We start from the raw sequence: 24,004 nt of genomic DNA on the forward strand, positions 1-24,004 counted from the left end.
TGAAAAAAGTAACATCCACTTTGAAGGAGACTGCTCTGAGAAAGACATCTTAAAGGTCTTTAAAGATCTTTAACACCTCTTCTAACCTAAACCATTCTATGAAATGTTCTATGTTCTAAATTGTATTCTCAAAACCTCCATGTGGAGAAAAACTATTAAACACAAACAGAAAACCTGAATGGAAAGAGGTGAATTATTTCTTAGCAAAGACAAATGCAAATGGATTGTCCAAAAATGTACTGAATTATTTTTTTAGCATGTTGTACAGGAGATTGAGATATAAATATAGACCGCACCCCATTTCTCTCTGGCAACAGACAAATCAAGAAACACATATCAAAAGGTATCCTGCGAAAATACAAATGGAGATTTTAAGATTAAGATTTCAGAAATGCAGGCCAAAAGCAAAAAGTAGGGAAAAAAATCTAGGGCGTTTTATTTGTTGTTGTTTTTGTTTTCTATTTTCACATATATTTTATAGTGAATTCTACAGCCTTATAGTTAAAAAAAACCCCTGAAAACGCATAAATGTGGTTCTATCATTCTGGAAGAAAAAGTAGCCCTCTCTTTTCAGCATCCTGTTCAGTTGTTATTTCTTCCTTTTCTTTCCCCCTATCCTCTCTCTCTTCTGCTACTGCTGTCAGCAAAATCTGTGTTATCCATTAGCATAAAAGACCCTCTGTCTTCTCAAAAAAGAATATTTAACCTCAAAACTCTTTTTATATTTTCACATAGTGCAATATCAAAATGATTTCAAAAGCATCAACAGCCCCAGCAATTAACTTCAACAAGATACCTCTCTAAGATATTTTTTTTCTTTTGAGAAATAAAGATTCTGAGGCAAGAGCCAATTAGTGGATATACTATACAGTTTCTGTGAAGCTGAGGTTGAGGTCCTGGAGATTTCAGAGTATTCAACAACATGTGTTGAATTGTGCTATTAGAGTTGGGAGGAATTATTAAAATAGGTGGTTTTGTAATGTCATCTAAAATCTCAGTAGTAAAATTTGCTTGAATAAGCTGAATATCCCATTCATGGCTCTTATGTAGTTTTGTATTTAAACTCCACCAAAATCTATTTTAGTTTCTATTAAAGAGGTTTTCCTTCTTCAATGGAAACCACTGCAATGAATATATTTTCAATTTAAAATTAAAAACCAACCAAAAGGCTGTTACAGAAAATGATCAAGTAAATTAATGTTTAGGGTTTTTTTTTAATAATTCTGTAGTGTAACTATATTTCTTGTAGCTACATGCTCTGAATAATAAATCATAAGCTGTGAGTCAGTCAAAATGATAACCAATCATCTCACAATGGGGTTTTTCTCCTCTTCTGAATGCAGAGCTTCAGGTATAAATTGGGTATTAATACAGAAAATACTAAAATATTTCCAAAAGATAAGAATGGGAAATATGAAGAAGGCCCTCTGGAATACTGAAAGCTATATGGAAAACTTTCTTAAATGCTTACAGAGAGCAGTAACTGGACAGAAGAACAGGATAAAAATCCACTGAGGACTTTTAAATAAAAAGATGTCATCTCCAGGTCAAGAAATTTGAGTCACAAATCAGTGGAGAATGAGTAAGTGAGAATACTCAGATGTAGTCAGATCCAATTACTAAAGATGTGGGCATGAACCAGTGAGTTACAAGCTTCTAAATTCTCATTATAGAGACCATGTACAAATAATACATACAATACATTTGTCGATGCAAAATTCCTAACAGACACTAGTAATTCTGAAACTGTCATTTTAAAAAATACATTATAAATGTGCTGTTTCAAAACCATATTCTTATCTTTACTGTTTCTTTCTTTCTCAATACTTGTTTTCATCTTCCTCTTTCCCCTTTCTTTTGCTAGTTGACATCTAGCAAAATCAATTTATTAGTTCTGGAATTGCACACTTGTTGAGATTTATTTATTTATTTACTCAGAGTACATTCTTGAAATAAATTAACTATTTTTGCTCTTTAAATAATTACCAGAATGTTGAAGCAGAATCTTCAAACATTTTATCAAATGCCTTTTCCTGATATTGCAGATGTGGAAGAAAAGAATTATAGGTGCTTCATAGATTAAATTTTGCCAAGCAATATTATCCTTCCCTGTATCAAATATAGATGTACACATATTCACTAAAATATAATGCATGACTCTAAGCTGCAGGTATTAAATAACATATTCATTGCAGTTGCCATCATGTACATTCACAAAGGGAAAAAAATCGAGGAAAGGCTAAAGAGTGAAAGGAGAAGTTAAAACAGAAAATTAGAAATTAGGAGGCTGAAGATGAATGAGTTAAAACTTGGTTTAAGCCCTCATTGCAGAAGAGAGTGATTTTGAGACTGAACTTAAAATGGACAGGAGAACCATGAAGAAACTAGAGGAAGCAAAAGACGGCATGGCATAACTGTCAAAACATATAGGGAGAAAGCATTTCCTTGGTGACGTAGAGAAGACACAAGAGCACTGTGATTAAGAGTGTGAATAGAAGAAAATGAGATCAGAGAAATACTGAAGGTTATTTTTAAGACTGAAGGTATTGATCAGAAACTGAATATATTCTGGAAGGGAGTTGCCAATTATAAATAGACTAGAGGACACTTCTAAAAAGGTAATCCTACTGAACAAAATGACACTGAGGGGCTGGAGCAACATGCAAGACATACTGTGCTGTGGAATTGTACTTTGTAATTCATTTGACAAATGAAATTCAAGCGGGAAACCTTATGCAAACATGTAGTCATTTATTGTTATCATATCTCAATACTTTCAGAATTGACAAAATGCTGTAGAATCTTTATTTTTTGATCCTACCGTTAAATTCAAAGACAGCAAGTCCCCTCATCTCACTGAGTCTTTAACTTGCATCTCAATTTGATCCTTTCTGTATGTGATGCTCCTGACACAATCATGATGGTGTTTTTTTCCTTCTATAAAGCAGTCTTTAGAACTTATCTCCCCTCGCCTTCTCCCTTTTCTGGATTTTTTCTTTTTTTGTTTTTGACAGACAATAGAATTATTTTTAAAATTCTTTTGTTGGTACTCCAGGAGCAATGCATTAGTATACAAAATAGAGAAAAATCATTATTAGACTTGCTTTATTTTTAAAAAAAAAAACAAAAACAAAAACAAAAAAAAAAAACAAACAAAAAAACCCACAAAAAACCCAAAAAAACCCCCAAAAAACAAAAACAAAACAAAAAACAAAACACCCCAAAAAAACCCAAAAAACAACAACAAAAAAAAAACCCCAGAACTGACATTGATATGTGTTGTCCACCAAACAAAGCACAAACCACTTCAAACTACCAGACAGAAGACCTCTCAAAAGGAAAGTTAGGAAAATGCCGTACTTGTAGACTGAAGAAATATCAACCTTAGTACATAAGAATTAGCAATTTAGAAGCTGATACAAACAATATACTGGACCAACAGTTCTTCAGCCAATCATCAATTAGTTCAAATGAAGATAAAAAGCACTTTTGGTAGAAGCTGCAAATACTGTTATGTTAGGTAAATGCAAATACCAAAGAGAAATCCAGAAAGATTACAGCAGAAATAAAGACAGTCGGAAAATATAAACCTGGAAGATTGCCTATGTAAACATCAAACATAAAACTCGTATATCATACTTTCACCTGTCGTTACTTTTTGTGGTTTCAACTTCCTCTAAACACACATATATTTATATATTAGCGGGAGCTAGGCTTTAACTTAAACCAGGTCTTTACTCTTTTCTGATTCATGCTTAGAAGGTAAACATATTTTTTTCAAAATACTTTCCAAATTACTTACAAAAAGTTCTTATAACTACTTCCATAAGAGATTGCTACTTTGATAGCAATTGTAATTTGCTGTTGAAATTGAAATTGAAACTTTACTGTTTTCAAGTAATCACTTTGATTTTTTGGGGGGGGGGGAAAATTCCATTTTGTACTCTTTTAAAACATACATCTGTTTTTTGAAGTTTTATACCTCACTATGTCATCCAGAGTTTACTTAAACTACTGCTTCTGCTCTAATGACATCACTATCAAACAACTAAAATTTCCTTTTTAATGTTTAAGACTTATTCATTACATCAAAATGCATCTATTATTTCTTTGCTACACCTTAATTAAGTCCTAACAAAACAAATGCCTTCTGTACAAATGCTATGTTGTTCTATAAAATTTTTATATTTTGGATTTTTTTTTTTTTTTGCTATGTGTTATCATCCTTTTAGGACTGGAATTTTTATATAAATTTTCTACATCTAAAAAATTGTTTGCCACCCTCCACCCCAAATCTATTTTTTCTTATAAAAGGTTTTATTTATTCCCCCTTTTCTCTTAGCCCACTGATTACCACAGGCTAATATACCTGTATTAATAATATCAATTAAAATATTTAGAAATCTTAGAAAAATATAAAGCAAAATTCTTTCATACTAATGTATATAGAGACAGATGCCTTTCTGTAGGAAATAAACATGAAAATCTAAGAGGGTTTTCTTTTCAATACTTGGATCTAAAGTCTGTAAATGCAGACCAAAACTAAAAAATACACTTTGCAGTATCTTAGAGGGAGAGTCTTCTACACAAACATTACAAGACACAGCTTCTATTGCATCAAAATCATTGAGGGAAAGAATGATATCAGGGCTTTCACGATCAGTAGAGACCAGCAATCCAGCCTTTCCAAAGGTCACTGCTTCAGGTAAACATGCAGATCTCCCTGCCACACAAATGTGAACTAACAATCACAGCACTTCCTACAGATGCTGAAAACAGACAGCTCTAACGGTATTGTTAAATATAACAGGCAAAAGGAAAAATGGTTATCCACTATCTCACAGAGCAATGATTTGGGCAAAAGGATGTTCTGGAAGCAGAAACTTGCATTGGCTCTGCATGGGAGTGGGGAATTAATTGTCCCTTCGTTTCTCAAAATCATTAGAATCATTTGTAACACACCAAAAATATTTTAGATTTTACAATGAAGAGTACTACATGCACCTGGGGGCACAAAATTTTTCTTCACAAAGGTCTTAACACTTTCTATTGGAGTAAAACACAAAGCTAATTCCTCAGTTACAGCTACACTTGGGCACAGGCATTTTAAGGGCACAATGCATATGCTGCACAGATTTTTTTTAAAGCTATCTTAATTTAAAACCCTCATCGGTTTTATTTTAGCTGTATAGAATTCAACCATGTGATGACATAAGACACAACAGGAAATTTAACAGTATTGCAATTAAAACTCAGTGACTTTTAAATGGAAAATATAATTAATGTTTTCATCACATCCATGTATATTTAACCAACAACTGCAGGTAATCCTCTGAAAGCCATTGTGAGTTAAAGTGAGTGTATCCTGTCACACTGCACAGAACGTCAGACAGAGAAAGACAGGATAAGACTGCTGGGGCCAAGGGAGCTTCTCTCACTGATGAGAACCAGCAAGGCCATTGAAAACAAGGAGGCTCTAAACTAAACTTTCTCTCTTGTTTCTGAGCACAGGAATTAAATGTACTGCTGCTGCTACATCAATATTGCAGGATTTCCTTTGGATTAGGGGTTTGGGGTTTTTTTCTCATGTTGGTAATAATTCTCAGCAGGACACACAAAAAATATTATTAGAATAGTATATAACCAGATAATCTCATCTTTGATGTCTTTTTAATTTTAATAATGTAAAATCTAGATAAGCTAATAAGTAATAAAAATTCTAAATAACATAAGTTTTAAAATAAAGTTATACTATCTAAAATTATGAAGCAAGACTTCATACTATTGAGAAGTTCACATGCTATACAGAGATGAGCAAAATTTTAACCATAGAGCTGTTTGTAATGATGCTGTAATTTCATCTCTAGAAAAATACTTTAAATTGCTTTTGTGTGCTAAACTGTCCAGTTGATTTGAGAAGATTTTCAAAAGACATGAATTCTGTATCTTTTTTTTTTTGCATTTCAGAGGTTTTCATAGGTGTAATGAAAGAGTGCAAAGAGTTAATTGCTTGCCTTCTGAATCTCAGGCTAAATTCATATTTTTTGTGCACATAAAGTGAAAGGCCTTTCTTAAGAGTTTGAAATGGGGATGCATAAGTGCTTTAAATTGTACCAATCCTCAAATTACTTCAATTTCAGTTCTCAGATTAGGAAAAAATGAACACCAGTCTGTTTACCAGTAAGGATTTTGATTAACATCATGTCCTATGTTTTATCTAGCCCTTCCTTTGCACCAAATCCACTGCTGATACAAGCAATTCTGCATTGTTGCCTAAAATCTACAGGCCAGAAGGGGAATTCAAATTTACTAATTTACATATTATGGATATGAAAAAGATCAAATGTTCACAGTAAATGAATATGTGTCCTTATTTGCTATATCTACATCCATCTTTTACATACCTTACACATACTTTATGTTCAAGAGACTCAGTGGCACAAAATTAATTAAAATAACATTTTAGAATGTTATACATCCTACATATCTTATTGCAGGCCTTGAACATTCAGCTATTTAGCAACCATAGAAAAGAGGTTTCTTTCCAAAATGAGAAGCAAAAATACTTGAGACTAGTAAAGTTCAGTGAAATTAAGTGAATCCTCTCACTCATATTATCAAGCTTTTAAATTTGGCAAGACTAGATTTTCAGTACAGATTAGAACTTTTAAAAAAGACTTTTCTAAAAAAAGAAGTAGCTGTATCATTACTCAATTCTGAAATAATATCATTACTCAAATCTGAAATTAAAAAAACCCCTCTTGTTAAGTGCTTTTCAAATAAAAATAAAGATAGAACTTAAAATAGCACTGAAGCTAGTTAAAAACACCTAAAAATAACCTGTAAGAAAAAAAGAAAAAGTCAAGGTAAAAGTGTGTCCTTGAAAGTATGTACAGTTGTCTGTTCAAAAATACATTCACCAATAATGTAATCAGGAAATGACTGGTATAACATTTCCAGGTTTCTAATCAGGAAAAAAAAATACAGAAACTTTCCACTTTAATGTAAATTAAGTTTACTTACTAGAAAATTATTTTCTTCTTAATTATTTCTAACCAGTTATAGGTACACTCATTATTATGACCTTATCAATTTATTCAGTTACTAGATTCAATCTGAATATACAGCAGATATATTTTATCTAGGAATTTTAACTTTATGAAAAACATGTTACTGTTTCTTATCAGTCAGTAAGGAATGCACTAACAGATCACATGGGAGATTCCATGTTACATTTCCAGTCCCTTGTTAAACAAGCTTTACAGCTATTTTAAGGAAAAATTATAGTTGATAAAGTCTTACATAAAAATAAAGGTTTCTCTCATATGCTTTTTAAGTTTAATTACAAGCAAAAGTTAAAAAGGGATAGAAAAGTCAGTAAGTAATCACTTTTTATGACAAACTAAAGAATTGTCATTACCCAACAGAGGTGGGAAGACCCCCACCTTCACTAGTGAATGTGAACAGGAACTTGTACAGAGATTAGATAACTGTGCAAAGATGTTTGGAGCAGAGGCAGCTAAAAGCCTGAAATTGCACTTCTGAGCTCCTGGGCTGATTCCTGCAACTTGGCAGGTACAAGCAGCTGGGACTAGTTGTAAGTTTTGCTAACAAATGGTCTGGACATGGTTTAGCATGCTCTAAATCCTGCCATTATTGAAGAGGCAGAGGACAGAAGCACTCCTGGTGAGGCTCATCATGAGTTGTGCTTCTACCCAGAGACTGTTTAGACTGGGAAAGCTGCAGTCTCATGGCTATGCAAAGATCACCTGCTGACAAAAAGCAGCATCCTGAAAAGAATTTGTGTCAGGGAAGAGAATGGGATTTGGAAGTAAGGCGGAAAAGATGCTGACTAGAAGAAAGATCCTGTCGATCAGAGAATTATAGAATATCTCAAATTGGGATGGATTGGTTCCATGTCCCTGCTCCTCACAGGGCTACATAAACTTAAATCATATGACTAAGAGCAATACCCAGGCTATGCTTGAACTCTCACAGGCTTGGTGCTATGACCACTTCACTGGGGAGCCAGTTCCACCCACTGCCCATCCTTTCAGTGAAGAGCCCTTTCCTCAGGTCCACTCTGAACTTCCCCTGATGCAGCTTCATAGCATTTCCTCCTGTGCTGCTGCTGGTCAGCAGACAGATGCGTGGAGACACGCAGCAGGTGATGTCTAAGAATTTTGGGCAGCAGTCTCCAACATCTGTAAATGCAAAGCAGTGGCAGAGCTCAACTTGACAGCTGGACCAGCAGCAACCTCTCTGCCCCAGCAGGGAAGTTGAGACCTCATGAGCTCAGCTCTGGGGCAAACCAAATGAATGAGTGTGTGAAATAAAGTAGACTAAAAGCTCTGATATATTGGAAACTAGATCCTCTACAAGTTATCACTTTACCCATAAGAGTACTAACATTTTTGACAACAAAACCACTTTGAAAAAGAATCTACAGTAATCATTCAAACAAAACAAAACAAAAAACCCCACAAAAACAAACAAAAAAAACCAAACAACCAAACAAAAACAAACCACACACACAAAATGAGTTAGAACTGCTGCTGGTGGCTACACACAAAGCAGTGACAGGAAACAACTGTCATCTTGACAGACCTCCAGGCTTAGACAAGAAGCCATCTATTTTCCAGACTGTTATTGAAACTATAAAACATATATAAACACACTTGAAAATGTCTGCTTCATCATTTTTCAAACTGTTCCCTGAACACATGGCATCCAGGAGAGCTCCCTAAGAAATCCAGAAGTCTAGCACTTAGCTTGATTTTTCCACCTCTGCTTTTCCTTGTTCTGACCTCTGATGGCAAATTTTGCTATTTTATTATGCCTAGCCTAAACCTTAGGGATTTTACTTAGCTCTACAGAAACAGTTCCTAGCTTTCTGAAAGTTTCTATTTAAATGAGAACACCTAGGCTAACACCTGGGACTATCATTATGATAATTTCCCAAATTACATATCCATCATGATCTAGTGAATGAATGTGCAGATAATTCAGTATTTCTGAAGTTTCCTGAATTTCTACTTTGAATTATGCCATAAATCCCCCTAATGCTGACACAATGGGATATTTTCTGATATAAGTATCTTACATTAGAAATACTACCAAAAAGTTGGAACTGAACTTATATTTGGCTGTATTTAACTGTCTTCTGATGCCTCTCCAAAAGAGGACTTTACCATAAGGTAAACAGGACAGTATTTAGATCACAGCTTCTAAGCAAAAGAAATATTTGGTTTAGTACACAGGAGAGCAATAAAGCAATCCTGTGATACTGTACCACTAAATTCTGTGGCACAGACAAACCCTGAAGAGTCACAGAAAGGTCTCACAGCAGTTTTAAAGAAGTTAAATTGTTGGCAGAAGACCAAGAGTGTGGCAAATTAAGGGTCTAGAAAACCACCATTCTCAAGGGCAAGACTGCCAGAGGGGCTCTGTGCTGTGGGAACAAATTCAACTCAATTTTATAAGGAGCTTTTAGTGACTTTTCAAGTTAATTATTATAGTTATGAACTGACGAAGTGCCACACGGAAAATGGGTAAAATACACATTTAAAAAACCCAGAAAACAAGCAGACTGCATTATAATGCTTCTGTAAAACACAAGTAATTACTGGATGGTTAGGAGCTTCTCACAAGCTAATAATGACAAGGTTGAAGCCTGAGGTGAAGCCCCTAATTCTTAGGTCCCAAATCACATCATTATGTGCCAGCAAATACAGTCCTTATTTACCACTGCTTCATCTCAAAATATTTCAATTCAAATACATTGAAGCTTGTCCGTTTAAAGGTTAAACAGTAATTCTGCACAAAAATTGTATTTCATACAATGTGGAATGACGAAAGCATAACTCCTGCTAAAAGAACAAAAATCAACAATCACAGAGATCAATGGGCTTGATTTTGAATAGATAATTTAAGGCAGTCAAACTCACAGAATCACCCTTCTGACAGAACCTGTCAGAAGCTTATTTACAGACCTACCAGTCTCAAAATACTCACAGATTTTGTTCATCCCCATTTTTCTTCAATGCTTATATTTTCAGCACTGTTTTTTCAACAGGAATACAGGTTGCCCTCACTCAGTTTGCAGGTGACACCGAGTTAGGTTGGCATATTGATCTGCTGGAGGGTGGAAGGCCTTGCAGAGGGATCTGGACAGGCTGATTGCTGGGCCAATTGCATGAGGTTTAACAGGGCAAAGTGCCAAGTTTTGCACCTGGGTCACAACAACCCTGGGAAACTCTTGAGGCTTGGGACAGAGTGGCTGGAAATCTTCCCAGAAAAAAAAGACCTGGGGGTGCTGGTGGTCAGCAGCAGCTGGACATGAGCCAGGTGTGCCCAGGGGGCCAGGGAGGCCAAAGGCCCCTGGCCTGGATCAGCAATAGTGTGGCAGCAGGACCAGGACAGGGATTGTCCCCTGTACTCAGCACTGGTGAGGCCACACCTCAAATCCTGTGTCCAGTTTTGGGCCTCTCACTGCAGGAAGGGCATTGAGGGGCTGGAGTGAGTCCAGAGAAGGGGAACAGAGCTGGGGAAGGCTCTGGAGCACAGGTCTGATGAGGAGCAGCTGAGGGAGAAAAGTTTTCCTCAAGTTTTCCCTAAAGCCTCCTTTTCTCCAGCTGCTTTTGAGCAGCCTGGGGAAAAGGAGGCTTGGGGTAAACCTTGGGGACCTTATTGCTTTCTACAACAATTTGAAGAGAGTTTGTAGTGAGGTGGAGGTTGGCCTCTTCTCCCACATAACAAGTGATAGAAGAGGAGGAAATGGCTTCAAGTTGTGCCAGGAGAGGTTCAGATTGGACTTTGGGAAAGAATTTGTCACTGTAAGGGTTATCAAGCACCAGAACAGTCTGCCTAGAGAAGGGGTAGAGTCACCACTCCCAAGGAATTTAAAAGACTGTAGAATAAGTAAAAATGAAAGCAGTGAGATAGGAGTTTTGCCTGGGATCAATACTAGGAACTGCTCTGACAAACCAAAATGGAAAGTAAATACAGCATCCTTCTTGGTCAGACGTTCAGTGAGATAAATCAGTAACCCCCGTGCTTTCATAAATATAAACAGAAAACAATGAGTGGTTTTAAATTAGGATTTTGACATGTCTCAGAAAATTACTCGAGGATCCTCTTATTCATACATTAAGCTGAATATTTCTAAGTAAAGCCTTATTACAGAGAACACATACAAGACAAAATACAGACCTGCAAATTCAGGCAAGCCTTCTGTAACTGCCAAGCACTAACTGCCATCTAAAAATTGTCAACATAAATATTTTCTGTTGGACCTTTTTTAGTGCTCATTCAGGAAATTCAAGGATTCAGGTTTGAGAAGTAGATTCTTTTCCCAAGATCTTCATGAGTTTATGAACACTGTCCAAGTAAACAAGGTAAAGGAGGAAAACTTTTCTTGAATTTTAGCAGAAAAACTGCTAGTCATGTTACCTCTGGCATTTGAAAATGTTTTACTGGTTCAACCAGAAGTGTTGAAGCACTGACTGAACAAGAAGGCACGGAGTGAACAGGTTTGAAGAGCAATGACTGTCCTTGAATTTGAGAAATGTCGCAGTTAAAAAAAAGCAAAACTTGTCCAGCCACAATTTGCACAATGGAAATACTAGGTCTGGCAAGTACCCTCCTGAATGACAGAGTAAGAATGGAAGGGTGAATTTGAAGGCACACAAGTTGTGAAGCTACTAGGAAGAGTGAAGATGAGGAAAGTGAAATGAAGCGAAATGTGACATAAAAGAATAGACAAGGGTAGAACATAGAAGAGAAAGAACTTTGACAAATTATGGTGTAAAAGGAAATGTTATTCCTTCTTGCCAATATGGAGCTCAGAGAATCACAATTCACATCTCTTACAGTTTCTGACAACTGACATATGAAGTGAATGTATGTCATGTATCAAAAGTCAAATTTGAAGGATCACAATCAAAATCTTTGGAAAGGGGTCTTATTTAATTATGACTGTTTTGGGGAAATTATAATATTCAAGTCCTATAAACTGAAATTTTTCAGAGATGGAGAAAAAAAGAATGATTCCATGATTTTAACAGAAGACCAAAATACTTTGTGAAAATTGCTTCTCTATGACAGCACCAAAAATAACATGGAAATTGGCAGACAACAGTCAACTAAATCTAATAAACTTTTCTTTGATAACTAGACAGAAATTAGAGTCACCTTAAACTTCACAAAATCCTAGAGAAAAAAAAAAAATTGAATTCCTCCTGATTTCTTTATTGCAGTCCCTTAGAGGAGTAGATTTTACTGAAAAGCTTAAGGCAGTTGCGTTATTTATAATGGTATCCAAAAACCATAATATAGCTGGCAGAAAATTGAAAAGCTACTAAGAAATGAAAAGGAAATAATATTTATTTTATTTAGTTAAAATAGATGGGATTAAGTTGTACTAGCCCCATTTATCTGGAGAGAAAATATGAACCACTTTTCAACCAGAATTATAAACTTGCTTTAACAGATAGACAACAGCTCTTTAAGAAATACATAGCTGAAGGCAAAAAAATAACCACTGTCTAAGAATTCCATGTATCAATTTGGGATATTAATTACTTTCATATCTAATTCAAGTTTATCTTGATTATAATGAGAATTTGCCTAGTGGTTTTTCCAAATGCTTTTCATTTGTTAATATCTGTTGTGGCTGTAGCACAATTTGGCTCAGATTCTGGTTAGGTCTTCAGCTTCTGCCATAATGGCAGAGTTACAATATATTGGATTGATTCTTGCATGAAAGTGTAGTAGATGAAGCTTTTAAATTCAAGAAGAAGAGATCTGAAAACTGGAATGCAAGATGAGGACTGAATAACCATCTTATCTTTATCTTAGTAAATTTCAGGAACCATGCTTTGTGTAGAAAAGATTTCATTTATTTCAGTTTATACATTAATTTTAATGGTAGAGGTGCTGACAAAAGCTGCAACTGATCACAATAAAAGTACCTGAAGAAAAAGAAAAAAAAATCTATCCTATATAATAACTTTTCATTATTCTAAAATATCTGTATAGTGTCTAAGTAGAAAAAAACAATTAGAATTGCTTTAAGCATCTTGTTTCAAAGCTGTGTGACTCATCTCTGCAACACATTTGATGTTAATGTAGGCAGGGCTTATGCTTGTGAGCCCAGGGTTTCTGTCCTGGAGTATTTAAAGGAGGTCATTATTCAATAAAATACCTGTCACTTGAACAGTAGATTTGAATACAGTGTTGAATAGAAGTATAATTTTGCAATAGATTTTTAGATGTTAGACAGAATAAAGTACCCACAGGCAAACTCAAACTGTAGCACCACATACACACAGATCTTTTCTCCCTGAAGTAATGAAAGGAAATCACATTGCAGTACACAATATGACCTTTGGGTCTCATACTTGTCAAAAGTTATAAAAATTCAACTAGTGAAATTCTCATTATAAGGATTACTTGAAAGAATTTTTATTAAACCACCCCAGCTATTTAAAGGTAAAAAAATAAAATAAAACAAATAAGTAAAAAATCAAATATAACCCCTTAACCTCAGTACCAGCAAGATGCCATTTGTGATAAAAATTACCAACTGCTGTAATTTAATAATACAGCGTTAAATTTAATACTTGTTTCACCTTTTTTTCCAAGTACAGTAACCTTCTGAGAAATGCCATCATTAACTATTTTCTTTAACAGGAAGGGTAAGAAAAAGAGAGAAAGCCAAAGGTTCTTTTTTTTTTCTATAACTGAACCTGAGGCTGTAATATAATAGATGCCAAATATGGCTTATGTTAGATTTCTTCTTCTAATACTTTTTTAAGGCAATATATGTACTATTTTAAAAAATGACTGAACAAATAAAGAAATTTATGATTCTGAAAGAGCAGTGCTTGAATGTTAATCATCCTCTACAATCAGCACAACAGCTATTGCCAGCCATGCAGAAATACACAGGAAAAAGTAAACACTTGACAGAAAAAAGTCCTGGAAAAAGCAGGTCATTAAGATCAGGTAGAAGCAAAATGCACGAGCTCTTTCACTCCAAGCACGAGCGTAACAAACAACTCTCTCAAAAAATTGCAATAGTGACAGACCTGTGGAGGAACCTGCCTCCTTTTTTGGTCAGGGGATGTGACATACACCGCTTGTGCGTACGCGTAACTTTTGAACCGCGGTTTAGGAGAAGGCGAAGGTCCCTGGGGAACACTGACTGTGATCTACGAATAAATTAGAATGTACACATGGGTAGGAGCATGGATTGTAGAAGTAAATATTGATTTCAAGAGCAACTGAAGAAAAAGAAGCAGGGAGGTCATTTTTCAAGGACACTGTTGGTATTCATGAGGCAAAATGGGATGGTATTAAGGAAACCTCTCATTTAATCTGACACCCTTTCCAAAAGCAACAAACTGCCAGGACTCCACACCAGCAGAATACCAATGTAAAGTGAAGCTTCTTTATAATTTACAAGCAGAGGCTCAAAAAGCAACTGATCTTTTGTCACATCTTGAATAAACAGAGCCAATACTTATCTGCTCAGAACTCTGAGAGTGTGCATCCCATACCCAACATACAGATTACATTCAGACATGTAAACTAGGCCTAAAATGCACTAAACACTTCAGCAGAGGCTGTCTGATGGTTTCAGTAAAAGCAAAACTGACATTGCAATCATAAATTAATTCCAATTATTACATGAGATTTTTGAGAGGATAACAGTAAACTGAGAAAAGATTATTTTAAAATGCAAGTCACTGTAAATAAAATGCTAAAAAAATAAAAATATATCATGACTATGGAGAAATGTCAACAGTTATTCTCTAAAAAGGTAAAGATGTTTCTACCTGCTTTTAAATGTAAGCCTCCCCAAATTTGTTTTTCCTTGAGGTGCCCTACCACCATCAAACTGCACAATGCTGTACAACTGAAGTGCAAAGCACTTCCTTGCTGAATAGGAATTTTTAAAACAGTCTGGTGTGAGATGAAAACCAGTATGAAAGTACATGCAGAGAAGTACATCTGACTTGCCTGTTGATGAGACTTTTCCCATTATACCCATGGGGTTTTTGCCTTCCACTGGCCATTTAACATCAAACTCATGGGGTAGGCAGGGAAACAACCACTTTAGAGCAGCAAGATGAAAGCAGAAAAGTGAAACTCACTTCTTGTGAAAAATGCTGCTCGTGTACTTCTACGTGCTCTTCTCTAGTGATCCTTGTGTGCCGTGGCAACATCTCCACCTCCCTGATGGCTTCCATGGTGACTTGCTGGGGCAGGGCTTGAAAGAGCGAAGTCACATACATTAAGATGGACTTTTTATCTGGATAGGCAGTTGCAACATCTGGAAGACAAATTAACATGTGTCATTTCACTTTTCACATTCGATATGAGAAATAGCCAATTAGTTTAATGGAAAGTTGATAAGCTAATGAGCAATCTATTGTCCACATGAATACTCTAGAGACTAATTAGAACCTTACCATCAGTTCCAAAATTGCAGGATAAACTTGCATATCAATGAGAAGGTGCCAAAGTTTATACAGGTAATGTTACCTCATTCAGCATAAGGTTTCCATCTATATTTCTTGTGTCAAAAAGCAATTTAACACTGTCACATCCATTGAGCAGGACTAGACATAGGAAAAAGTGTATTTGCTCATGCTGTATAAATACTGCAATTATAAAAAAGTGAGGAAAACCTCATTTTCCAAGTCATGCCTTTTACATTCTCCCCACATCATTTAGCCACTGAAAACAACAATGATGTAGGGGGGAAAAATAATTACCAGTTTTTCTTGTGAATGGGTTAATAAAAACCAACGATTGAAGTCAAACTACAATAAAGCTACATAGCTTTTATATTCTACTTTGTCTTGCATTCTTCATGAAATCTGTGAAACATCAAAGGAACATGGTATTCACGGACATTAAAATACATAATAGAAAGACTTTAAAAAAAAAAAAACCCTGTAAAATCTCTATGGCCTCTAGCAGTCAGTACAAGAAACTTTGCATGAACACAAAGATGATTTCAGCTTTTGCACATAGCGATGTTATACATCAGCAGGAACAGCACTTTCCCTGACTCAACAATTGAAGTCAATAGCGATTTGTAAAAATGTAAGGCATGTGGCAGCCCTTTGAAATAGTTACTTTGTTATTTGCCATTGACTCTTACTTCCTACACTCAGTCTAGCGAATCAAGATGTAAAAGGACACTTGTACCAGAAATTTATCATTAATTCCATAAATGTTTTAACATGAGCACTGGCAGAAAACCAAGAACTATGAGTTTTTACTGTCTTAGATCAATCCAGTCTTCGCGAAGATCTGAGTTCACAGAAAAAAGAAAATAAATCAATGATTCTACAAAGTGGCATCTCATTCTCACTGCCCAGAATATGGGAAAGCGCCTTGCATTAAAAGCTTCACATATATCTGGAAATTAAGAAAAGACATTCTATGAATAATTTTGGTTTGGCTTTCTGACCCATCTCCGTATCTTTGCTTGGTACTTTATGAGAGGCAGCTGAAGGTTTAGTTCTACTTAACATTGGTGGAAAAATGGCACATTCCCTCTAACATTCCCACTTCCATAATATAATTATTTTACTGCAAGCATCTTATTGTCTTCTCTTGAATATTGTAACACCATTTTGTTATACTTAGTGTCCACTAGTAATTGATGTTTACATGAATATCCATGCCTTCCTACTGGGAAGAGTACACACTGGATGATCAGTACTAGCTGTGATTTTTCTATTGTTTGTTCATTATTTTCCTTTTCAAAATGTCGTGTTAACCACATGGGCAAATATCTTATCAGTTATCTACAAAAATACTTCACACAATAAATAAATTGAGTACCTAGCAAATATTATGCATGCCAAAATTGTTTACCTATTCTATCGGACAAATAAAAAGTACATATGCAGCTGTCAAAATCCACTGGCAAATAGGAAAGGATTTATTTATCTAATCACAACAAATATCTAAACAACCATAGTTGCAAAGCCTAGAATAGCAATCTATATCTCAAAACTTTTTTATGGGCCCCTGAATTATCAGAGCAGGAATGACTTCTGCTATACTTTGCCTTCGTATTTTCTCCTTTTGAATCCTAGTCTGATGTACTATCTTTACCACCTGCTGAGTCTGATGGCTATTTGAAATCCTTGTAACTAGACAGTAAATAAATTAAAATTCAAGCATTTTCTTGCAAGGAAGTTCACTATTTCTTTATAAATATGTCTACTTTCATTTGTGGGGCAAAAATATCTGTCAAACCAATATATGCCTCTTAAAAACTAATCTCAAACTCTTGGAAAATACAGATTTTTAATAAAACTAAGTAAAGATATTAAGACTAAGCCATTTCTCCAAGACTAGTTTTGAGAAAATTATCCAGGATTTAGTGTTTGGGGTTTTTTTTCCCCCAGACCAAATTCAATTCAGAGGCAGATTCAAATTCAATTCAGAGGAAATTCTTTCCGAAAATTTTCATCAGTTTTCTTGACAAAGACTATCCAGAGCAGGATTGAAAAGAATAAAATGAATGGAAAAAAAATTAGACTACAAGTCAAAAGAGTTAAAAATGGGCAGCATTATAAGGTTAGAAATTATATTAACATGTTTATCAATAAAGAATCTGAAAGAATTTGGAAAGCTCTGAAACCACCCTAGTTCTTTAATAAGATACAGTTACAAAAAAGTACTGGAAAAGTTTCCAAGATGAGTGTTTCAACTATTGAGAGGAAACTTTTTCAGTACAAAACTTTATGCTGACAAATTAATAATTTTCAAAAGAAAACAGTGACCTAAACATGTCACATGAACCATATCATTCAGACAATTCTTTTTGATACCTTTACGATCCATGGGATTGCTTATTAAGACGTGGTTTATTTAAGAATCCTTTATCATCAAAGAAACAAAATTGCCTTGCAAGACCCTAACTTTATGCGCTCCCCCTGAAAACATATTCACCCCCAAATATTTAGAGAGATTAGTCTGTCCAGGGAAGGTCTCCAGACAAATTAAAAAAATACAGAAAAATAAAACAAACCAAAACACTTATTTTGATATATGGGGCAAAATGCCTGAGTCTAAGGAAATACCACAAGACCCCAATTTTGACAATGAATTTTAATGTAAAGTAAGATTCTGTTCATTTAGAAAAGCAGTTATTTGGTAACAAGTACCAAAAAAGCAGAAAGAATCTGAGTTCACCCCAGAACATTAAAATCATTAAATATAACCAAATCCACTTCTGTTTCAGCGCTGTTGCCTTTTAAGGGTTATTACAGGTTTAATCTGGGAAGCAATTTGCCCAATAAAAGTTCACTGCAGCTGGATTTTTATTAGCAAATATTATTTGTTTTCTGATGAACATAACTACAAGTTTGACTGTTTGTTAAGGATGACTACAATAAACTTGACGTGTTCTCAAATTAATTAGTTTCTAAATACATCAAAGTCTTCAAAAAGTGATCCAGCAGCCAATTTTCATAAGCCTTGTAGTTCACAAGTGGTTTGGTTCTTGCATCCATATGTTTGGTCAAGAATCAAATCCCTGCTAACATTAAGGGATGAGTGAAAATGTGGATGATATAAAACACAAATATGTTCCATACCAAAAAATACAGGTCTAGCAATACAAACAAAATCTAACATTTTCCTACAGTGTTACATATGTATACAAAGCCGCACAAGTTATAAATGTTTATGGAAACGTTTGTTAAAATTTTCAAATACATGTCTACTAATATAACTGTTCCTTTTTAATAATATTTGGTTTTCTCCAAGCTCTGACCAACCAGTTCTGACACTATTTGTGTCAAATGGTTTTACTATTTGTGTTTACTCTTTGTATCAAACTAGTGGCAAAATAACTTTGAAAGAGGAGAGCTTAAAAGGCCAGCTGCACTGCCAGAATGATTATATTTCTGTACATAAATTGCTGATCTAGTTTCTTTAGATTGAGAGAAAAATTCTGAAACATACTCTACCTTATATAGTGCTGATAAGCAAGATAAGACTTGAGCCCAAAAAATACAACAAGTCCTTTGTCCTCAACAGAATTAGCTAGGATTTTCACAGAATCACACAGTAGAAAACATATAAAACTAATTTCTAAATCCTATACATCACCTAATGCTGTTTACTTCTATTACAATAGTAATAGAAATTCCCAGTATTTTAATATTACCTGCTGCTATCCCATATGGGATTTTTAAAACTGTGCTAAATAAAAAAACAAAACATTGCATTTCCTTCAACAAAAAAATTTGATATTCTCAAAGCTGATTTGAATTTTCAGAGGTTATGTGGGGTTTTTTTCCCCATGAAAAATAAAGGATGTTGTTATTTCTTCTATCAGAGTGGGGTTTGGGGTTTTTTAAAGGCTTTTTAAGATATGAATACAACATTAATATTTATTACAGGTTCTACTCTTATTTCCGAATGTATTTGTTTAGAAAGCAGAAGCTCTCAGACTCCTGAGATAAAGAAGAAATCTAACAGATACATAAATGATTAACAATTTACATATCTACAATGCAAACTCATTACAGGAGATATTCCCAAATTCCTATGGCCACTCCTAATGTGGCACCTGCCTCAGCCACAAGATCTAAGATGAGGGCACAGAAAAGCATTTATAAAAGTGCAGCCACAATACAGATGTAACTTTTATTTATTTTACCTTTTAGCCTCAAGGACAAGAGTGAACTTTTCAAAGCCTGTTCAAAAATCTGTGGTAATCTGCCTGACAAGGCTGACCAAAACATTTGATTTTGGTCAAGAGATATATTTCCCAAGGGATATATTTTCATCTCCTTTTTATTTGGATGACCTGAAATTTGCAATTGAAAGTGCATGAGAATGTACTTGTAAAAATGAAATGGCTTACTCTTAAAAAGCAAGAAAAACAAGTAAGATTTCATTCCCAAATTGATGTATCAGAAACTCAGGAATAAAAAGTATCTCCAAAATGTTGCCCCTATAATTAAGGGGGGAAAAAATTTTAAAAAAGAAGAAAAAAAGTGGAAATTTTAAACTTGGTAATTTCTACTCCAAATGCATACTTTTGGTCATTTAACAAGTCCTTGTAGAGACATTAAGCCATGACAGAATCATGAGTCCCATCTGAGATTTGCTCTTACTGGTGACCTAATTCCTAGACTGTGAAAACATGAGCCTATATATAGTACATTCTTATTCAAACACCAAGAAACAAGCAAGATGATCAGGCAAAGATTATAAGGTGCTTTTCTTAAATGTATACAAACTTCTCCCTCAGTCTCCCCTAGGTCTCAAAATGACATTTTCCTACATTCACGTTTATACGAATGGTATGATAACAGCAGGAACCACAGAAGCAGTAATGGTTTATTCTACCGACACTCACTGCTGCCACTAAGACCTTGAAGCAATAAACTGCAGTCTCTGAAAGGTCAGACAGTGACTGCAGTGTCTACTCACAATTATTGACTGGTTTTGCTTCTTTTTTAAACCTGTAATTATTTTCTGCCCTGTTTTTTTACTTCACCAGTAGATTGCATGTTAAATTCAAAATGAAAGCAATCTTCACAAGCAATCTCAAAGAATAACTCTGGACTTGCAGATAAACAAAAATCAATGTATGAAATACTGCAGAATTGTAAATATTGAAATGTGGAAATTAAAACTGATTATTTTAAAATTTTATTTTAAAAACACAGTTAAAGCAAAGGTCAATTTTTTTTGAAGGCCATTGAAAGGCCTACATGAATATGCATAGTGATCAGTCTATTAATTTGCTAAATAAAATTCATATTTCACAAAATTAACTGCTAGCAAAATGCACAAATTACATACAGACAATTAAATGAGAGCAGAAGCCTGGAAGAGTCCAATTACACAGATAGTGGCACTGATTTTTTTTCTTCTTTTCTGTAGGCATGAATAGTCATAAACCTAAACCACTATGAAACTCCCAGAGGAAAATGTTAGTTTTTAAACAGGTATTTCCTTCATAAATACTTTAAAACTGATGGTTGAGACCTACAGAGTACATTCAAAATGCTGATCTTTGTATGTTGTATTAAATAAGTTCACAACAGCAGCATGAAGGAAATATCCTTGCAAAATTGACACATTTGTGTTTGCCTTTTAGAATTACAGAGATGGGTCAGGATTTGTGGAATTAAAGTGCTGCAGAATTCAAGTGCATCTGGTAAGAAAATATTTGGTGGCAGAGCATACCTTTAATCTGTCTGAATGTCTGTTCTGATTTGATGCATGAGTGTGAAGGAGCCTTGGACTAATATGCCAGCACTATCCTGGTTAAGTGAACTTGATGCTATCTCTGGTTTTTAAACCTGCAAAATCAGACTTAATACCTCTGCTGAACAGTAAAGGTGCTTCTTATTCTTTTTCAGATTTCTTACAGTACTAAACATTGATTTAGCAACACCACAACCTTTGCACCTTAAGCTATATCTAAAGTAAGTGTCTTCTTAGCAACAGAGATAGAAAGAAATGAAATCAAAATAGCAAAGGAATAAAATACTGGTTTTAAATATTTGGGGTATTATACATTTTTATCATATCATGTTTTAATCTGATATATTTGTCATTGGGTAGGAGTTAGCATGGCTCTCATCCATTTGCTGAAATAACAAATAATAGTCAGCAGGTAATATACTCACAAAACTGATATACACTACTGAAAGCTGGAGTTTGATTTTTCAAAACCTGGAAATGCAATAAGGGGTGGGGTGGGAAGGGCCAGAGGAAAAAACCCCTAAAATATACCCTGTTACCTATTTCCTAATGAAAAGTCCTGAAACTGAAGACAGATTGAGGTAGTTACAGTGTCTGAATCAGGAATAGTGTTCAAAAATGGTAATATTAGCAGTCACCAAAACTGTAAGTTTGCTAAGAGTATTTGAGATATTTTCAAAGAGGCTAATATTTGAGAGAGCAAATGGGACAATATTTCCAAATATTGCACATTTTCTACTTAGCTTTTATAAATATTTAAGTCTAGAGAAACTGTTCAGCTAACTATAAAAAAAAAGAAAAGAAAATTAGAGACTGAAATCCAGTAACTAAAGATTTTATAACTTCATATGGAGATAAATTCATTACTTTTATTTCATTGTAGAATCTTTCATAAAGGTAAAATGATATAAGGTAAATGGAAAAGGGCAATTGAAATCTAAACAGCCAGTTCTGAATAGACAATAGAAAGAGCCGTGTGCTGGATGGGTGACTGCATACTCAGTAAGAGAAGGCAATACCTCCTCAAGTGCAATCAAAAAAAAAAAAACATTGGGAATAACAGTATTCTTTTGAAACAGTACAGGGAAGAACAGGGATTCTGCTGCTTTTATTCCTTTTATTCCCATCTGCAATGTGCTACTTCTGACATCCAGGCAAGCTAAAATCACCTGAGGTTAATTCCATCCCGAACCAACAAAACAGAATGCTGAATGATACCACAAGTAGCTTGTACTTTTACCCTCTAGAACCATATGGACAACTGTTTTTTGATGAAATATATAATTATTTATATTCAATACTATGTATATATTTCAATGAAATTATTTCTACTTGAGAAAAGCAAAATGGAAAAAAGAGTGAAACCTATACAACAAAGTGTCCAAGATGGACTAATTTGGCTCGAAACTAAGCTATTCTTGGCTTTGTTTTGATTTATTTTAAAAAAATGTAGCAGAAGTTTTAAGAAAAAATATTAAAGTTCTATGCAGGAAAATTCCTAAATTTTAGGTCAAGATCTGGTATAAAATTAATTCTAGGTATCTAAAAAAAATTACAAAATTCAGTATGTATAATAGCATCTTCAATAATAACTCCTGTTGTCCACTAACTTAGGCCAGAGTACCATTTGCAGGTATAATGCAATACTTTTTATATCAAATAGACCATACTTCCACAGGTCATGCAAGTTTCATTAATTTCAGCTAAAAAAAAATCAGAGAAATTTTCAACATCATTATGAAAGACTGAGAAAATTCATAGCTATTAAGGTTCAATTCCATATAGGATATTTAACAAAACAAAACCCTCATTGACAGAAAAATTCATGTGTGCAAACTGATTTGATGTGTCAGTTTTAAATTCAAAGAGGTTTCTTGATGAGTCATATGGCTACACATCTTGAATTTTCTCACTGCATGTGTGAAGTGGCTACACCTACATGAAGACCAGTTACCTGGATATTAAAGGCTTCTATATGTATGGCACATAAACAGTACAAAATTGACAAATGAGGTCTTTAAGAATGTTAACTGCAGCAGATGAAAAAAGGCTATTTCCACTTTAAAAGTATAACTTTAAAGAAATTACATACACATCTTGAAAAAGCTGAAACCCTATTTTTAATAATTTTTATATATCATGATCATTCCTGCATTGAAATGTTAAAGAAACAGGCTAAAAAAAATATATATATAAATGTTGTAGGAGGCATATTTTTAACATTTGAGGGATTATTTCACTAAGAATGCAGCAAATAGATTAAAGTGATGATCTTTTTCCTTAGGCTGATCATGAGGAAAAGCAGTGTAAAATGTGTCATGCCAATACTTTTTAAAAAAGCAAGCTTTTACTGAAGGGTTACTATGCACTTTCCATTTTCCATTTTGACTGAAGGGTTACTATGCACTTTCCATTTTCCAGGAAGTTATTTAAAATCTACCTGCAATGTAATTTAAGAAAAAAAAACCCCTTAAATCTGATTATCTGAGGGAGAGAACTGCTCATGCTCAACAGTCAGAACTTCTTAAGCCCATACTCTGAGGCTGGAAACATCTGCTCATGTTTTGCATAAATATAAGCTTCCATTTACATTTCAACAATTTTATACGTGGCTGGTGTTGGAGAAGCAGAGAAATAGGTTAAGGGCAAGGATGTCTGATAATTCATAATGCAAAGATTTAGAAATCAACATTTCAATGAATCCTATTTAAACATGCAGCAGCAAGAAGGTAGCTTGCCTTTT

The 24,004-nt window shown here is 34.5% G+C and overlaps 1 protein-coding gene across 7 annotated transcripts in view; it reads right to left on the reverse strand.

Annotated features, from left to right (window-relative positions):
• DMD (dystrophin) overlaps positions 1-24,004 on the reverse strand; it is a 1,148,466-nt gene that overhangs the window by 712,000 nt on the left and 412,462 nt on the right. For 6 of the 7 annotated variants that reach the window (XM_041472371.1, XM_041472365.1, XM_041472366.1 and 3 more), the window contains exons 8-9: positions 15,159-15,337; positions 14,091-14,213 (exon numbers count right to left, since the gene is read on the reverse strand). In XM_041472371.1, the coding sequence (XP_041328305.1) occupies positions 14,091-14,213; positions 15,159-15,337 (302 nt within the window). The remainder of the gene's footprint in view (positions 1-14,090; positions 14,214-15,158; positions 15,338-24,004) is intronic. The other variant, XM_041472370.1, reaches the window with a different exon arrangement.

The sequence above is a fragment of the Pyrgilauda ruficollis genome, unplaced genomic scaffold (assembly GCF_017590135.1).
Source record: "Pyrgilauda ruficollis isolate IOZ18807 unplaced genomic scaffold, ASM1759013v1 scaffold29, whole genome shotgun sequence".
NCBI classification, from domain to species: domain Eukaryota; kingdom Metazoa; phylum Chordata; class Aves; order Passeriformes; family Passeridae; genus Pyrgilauda; species Pyrgilauda ruficollis.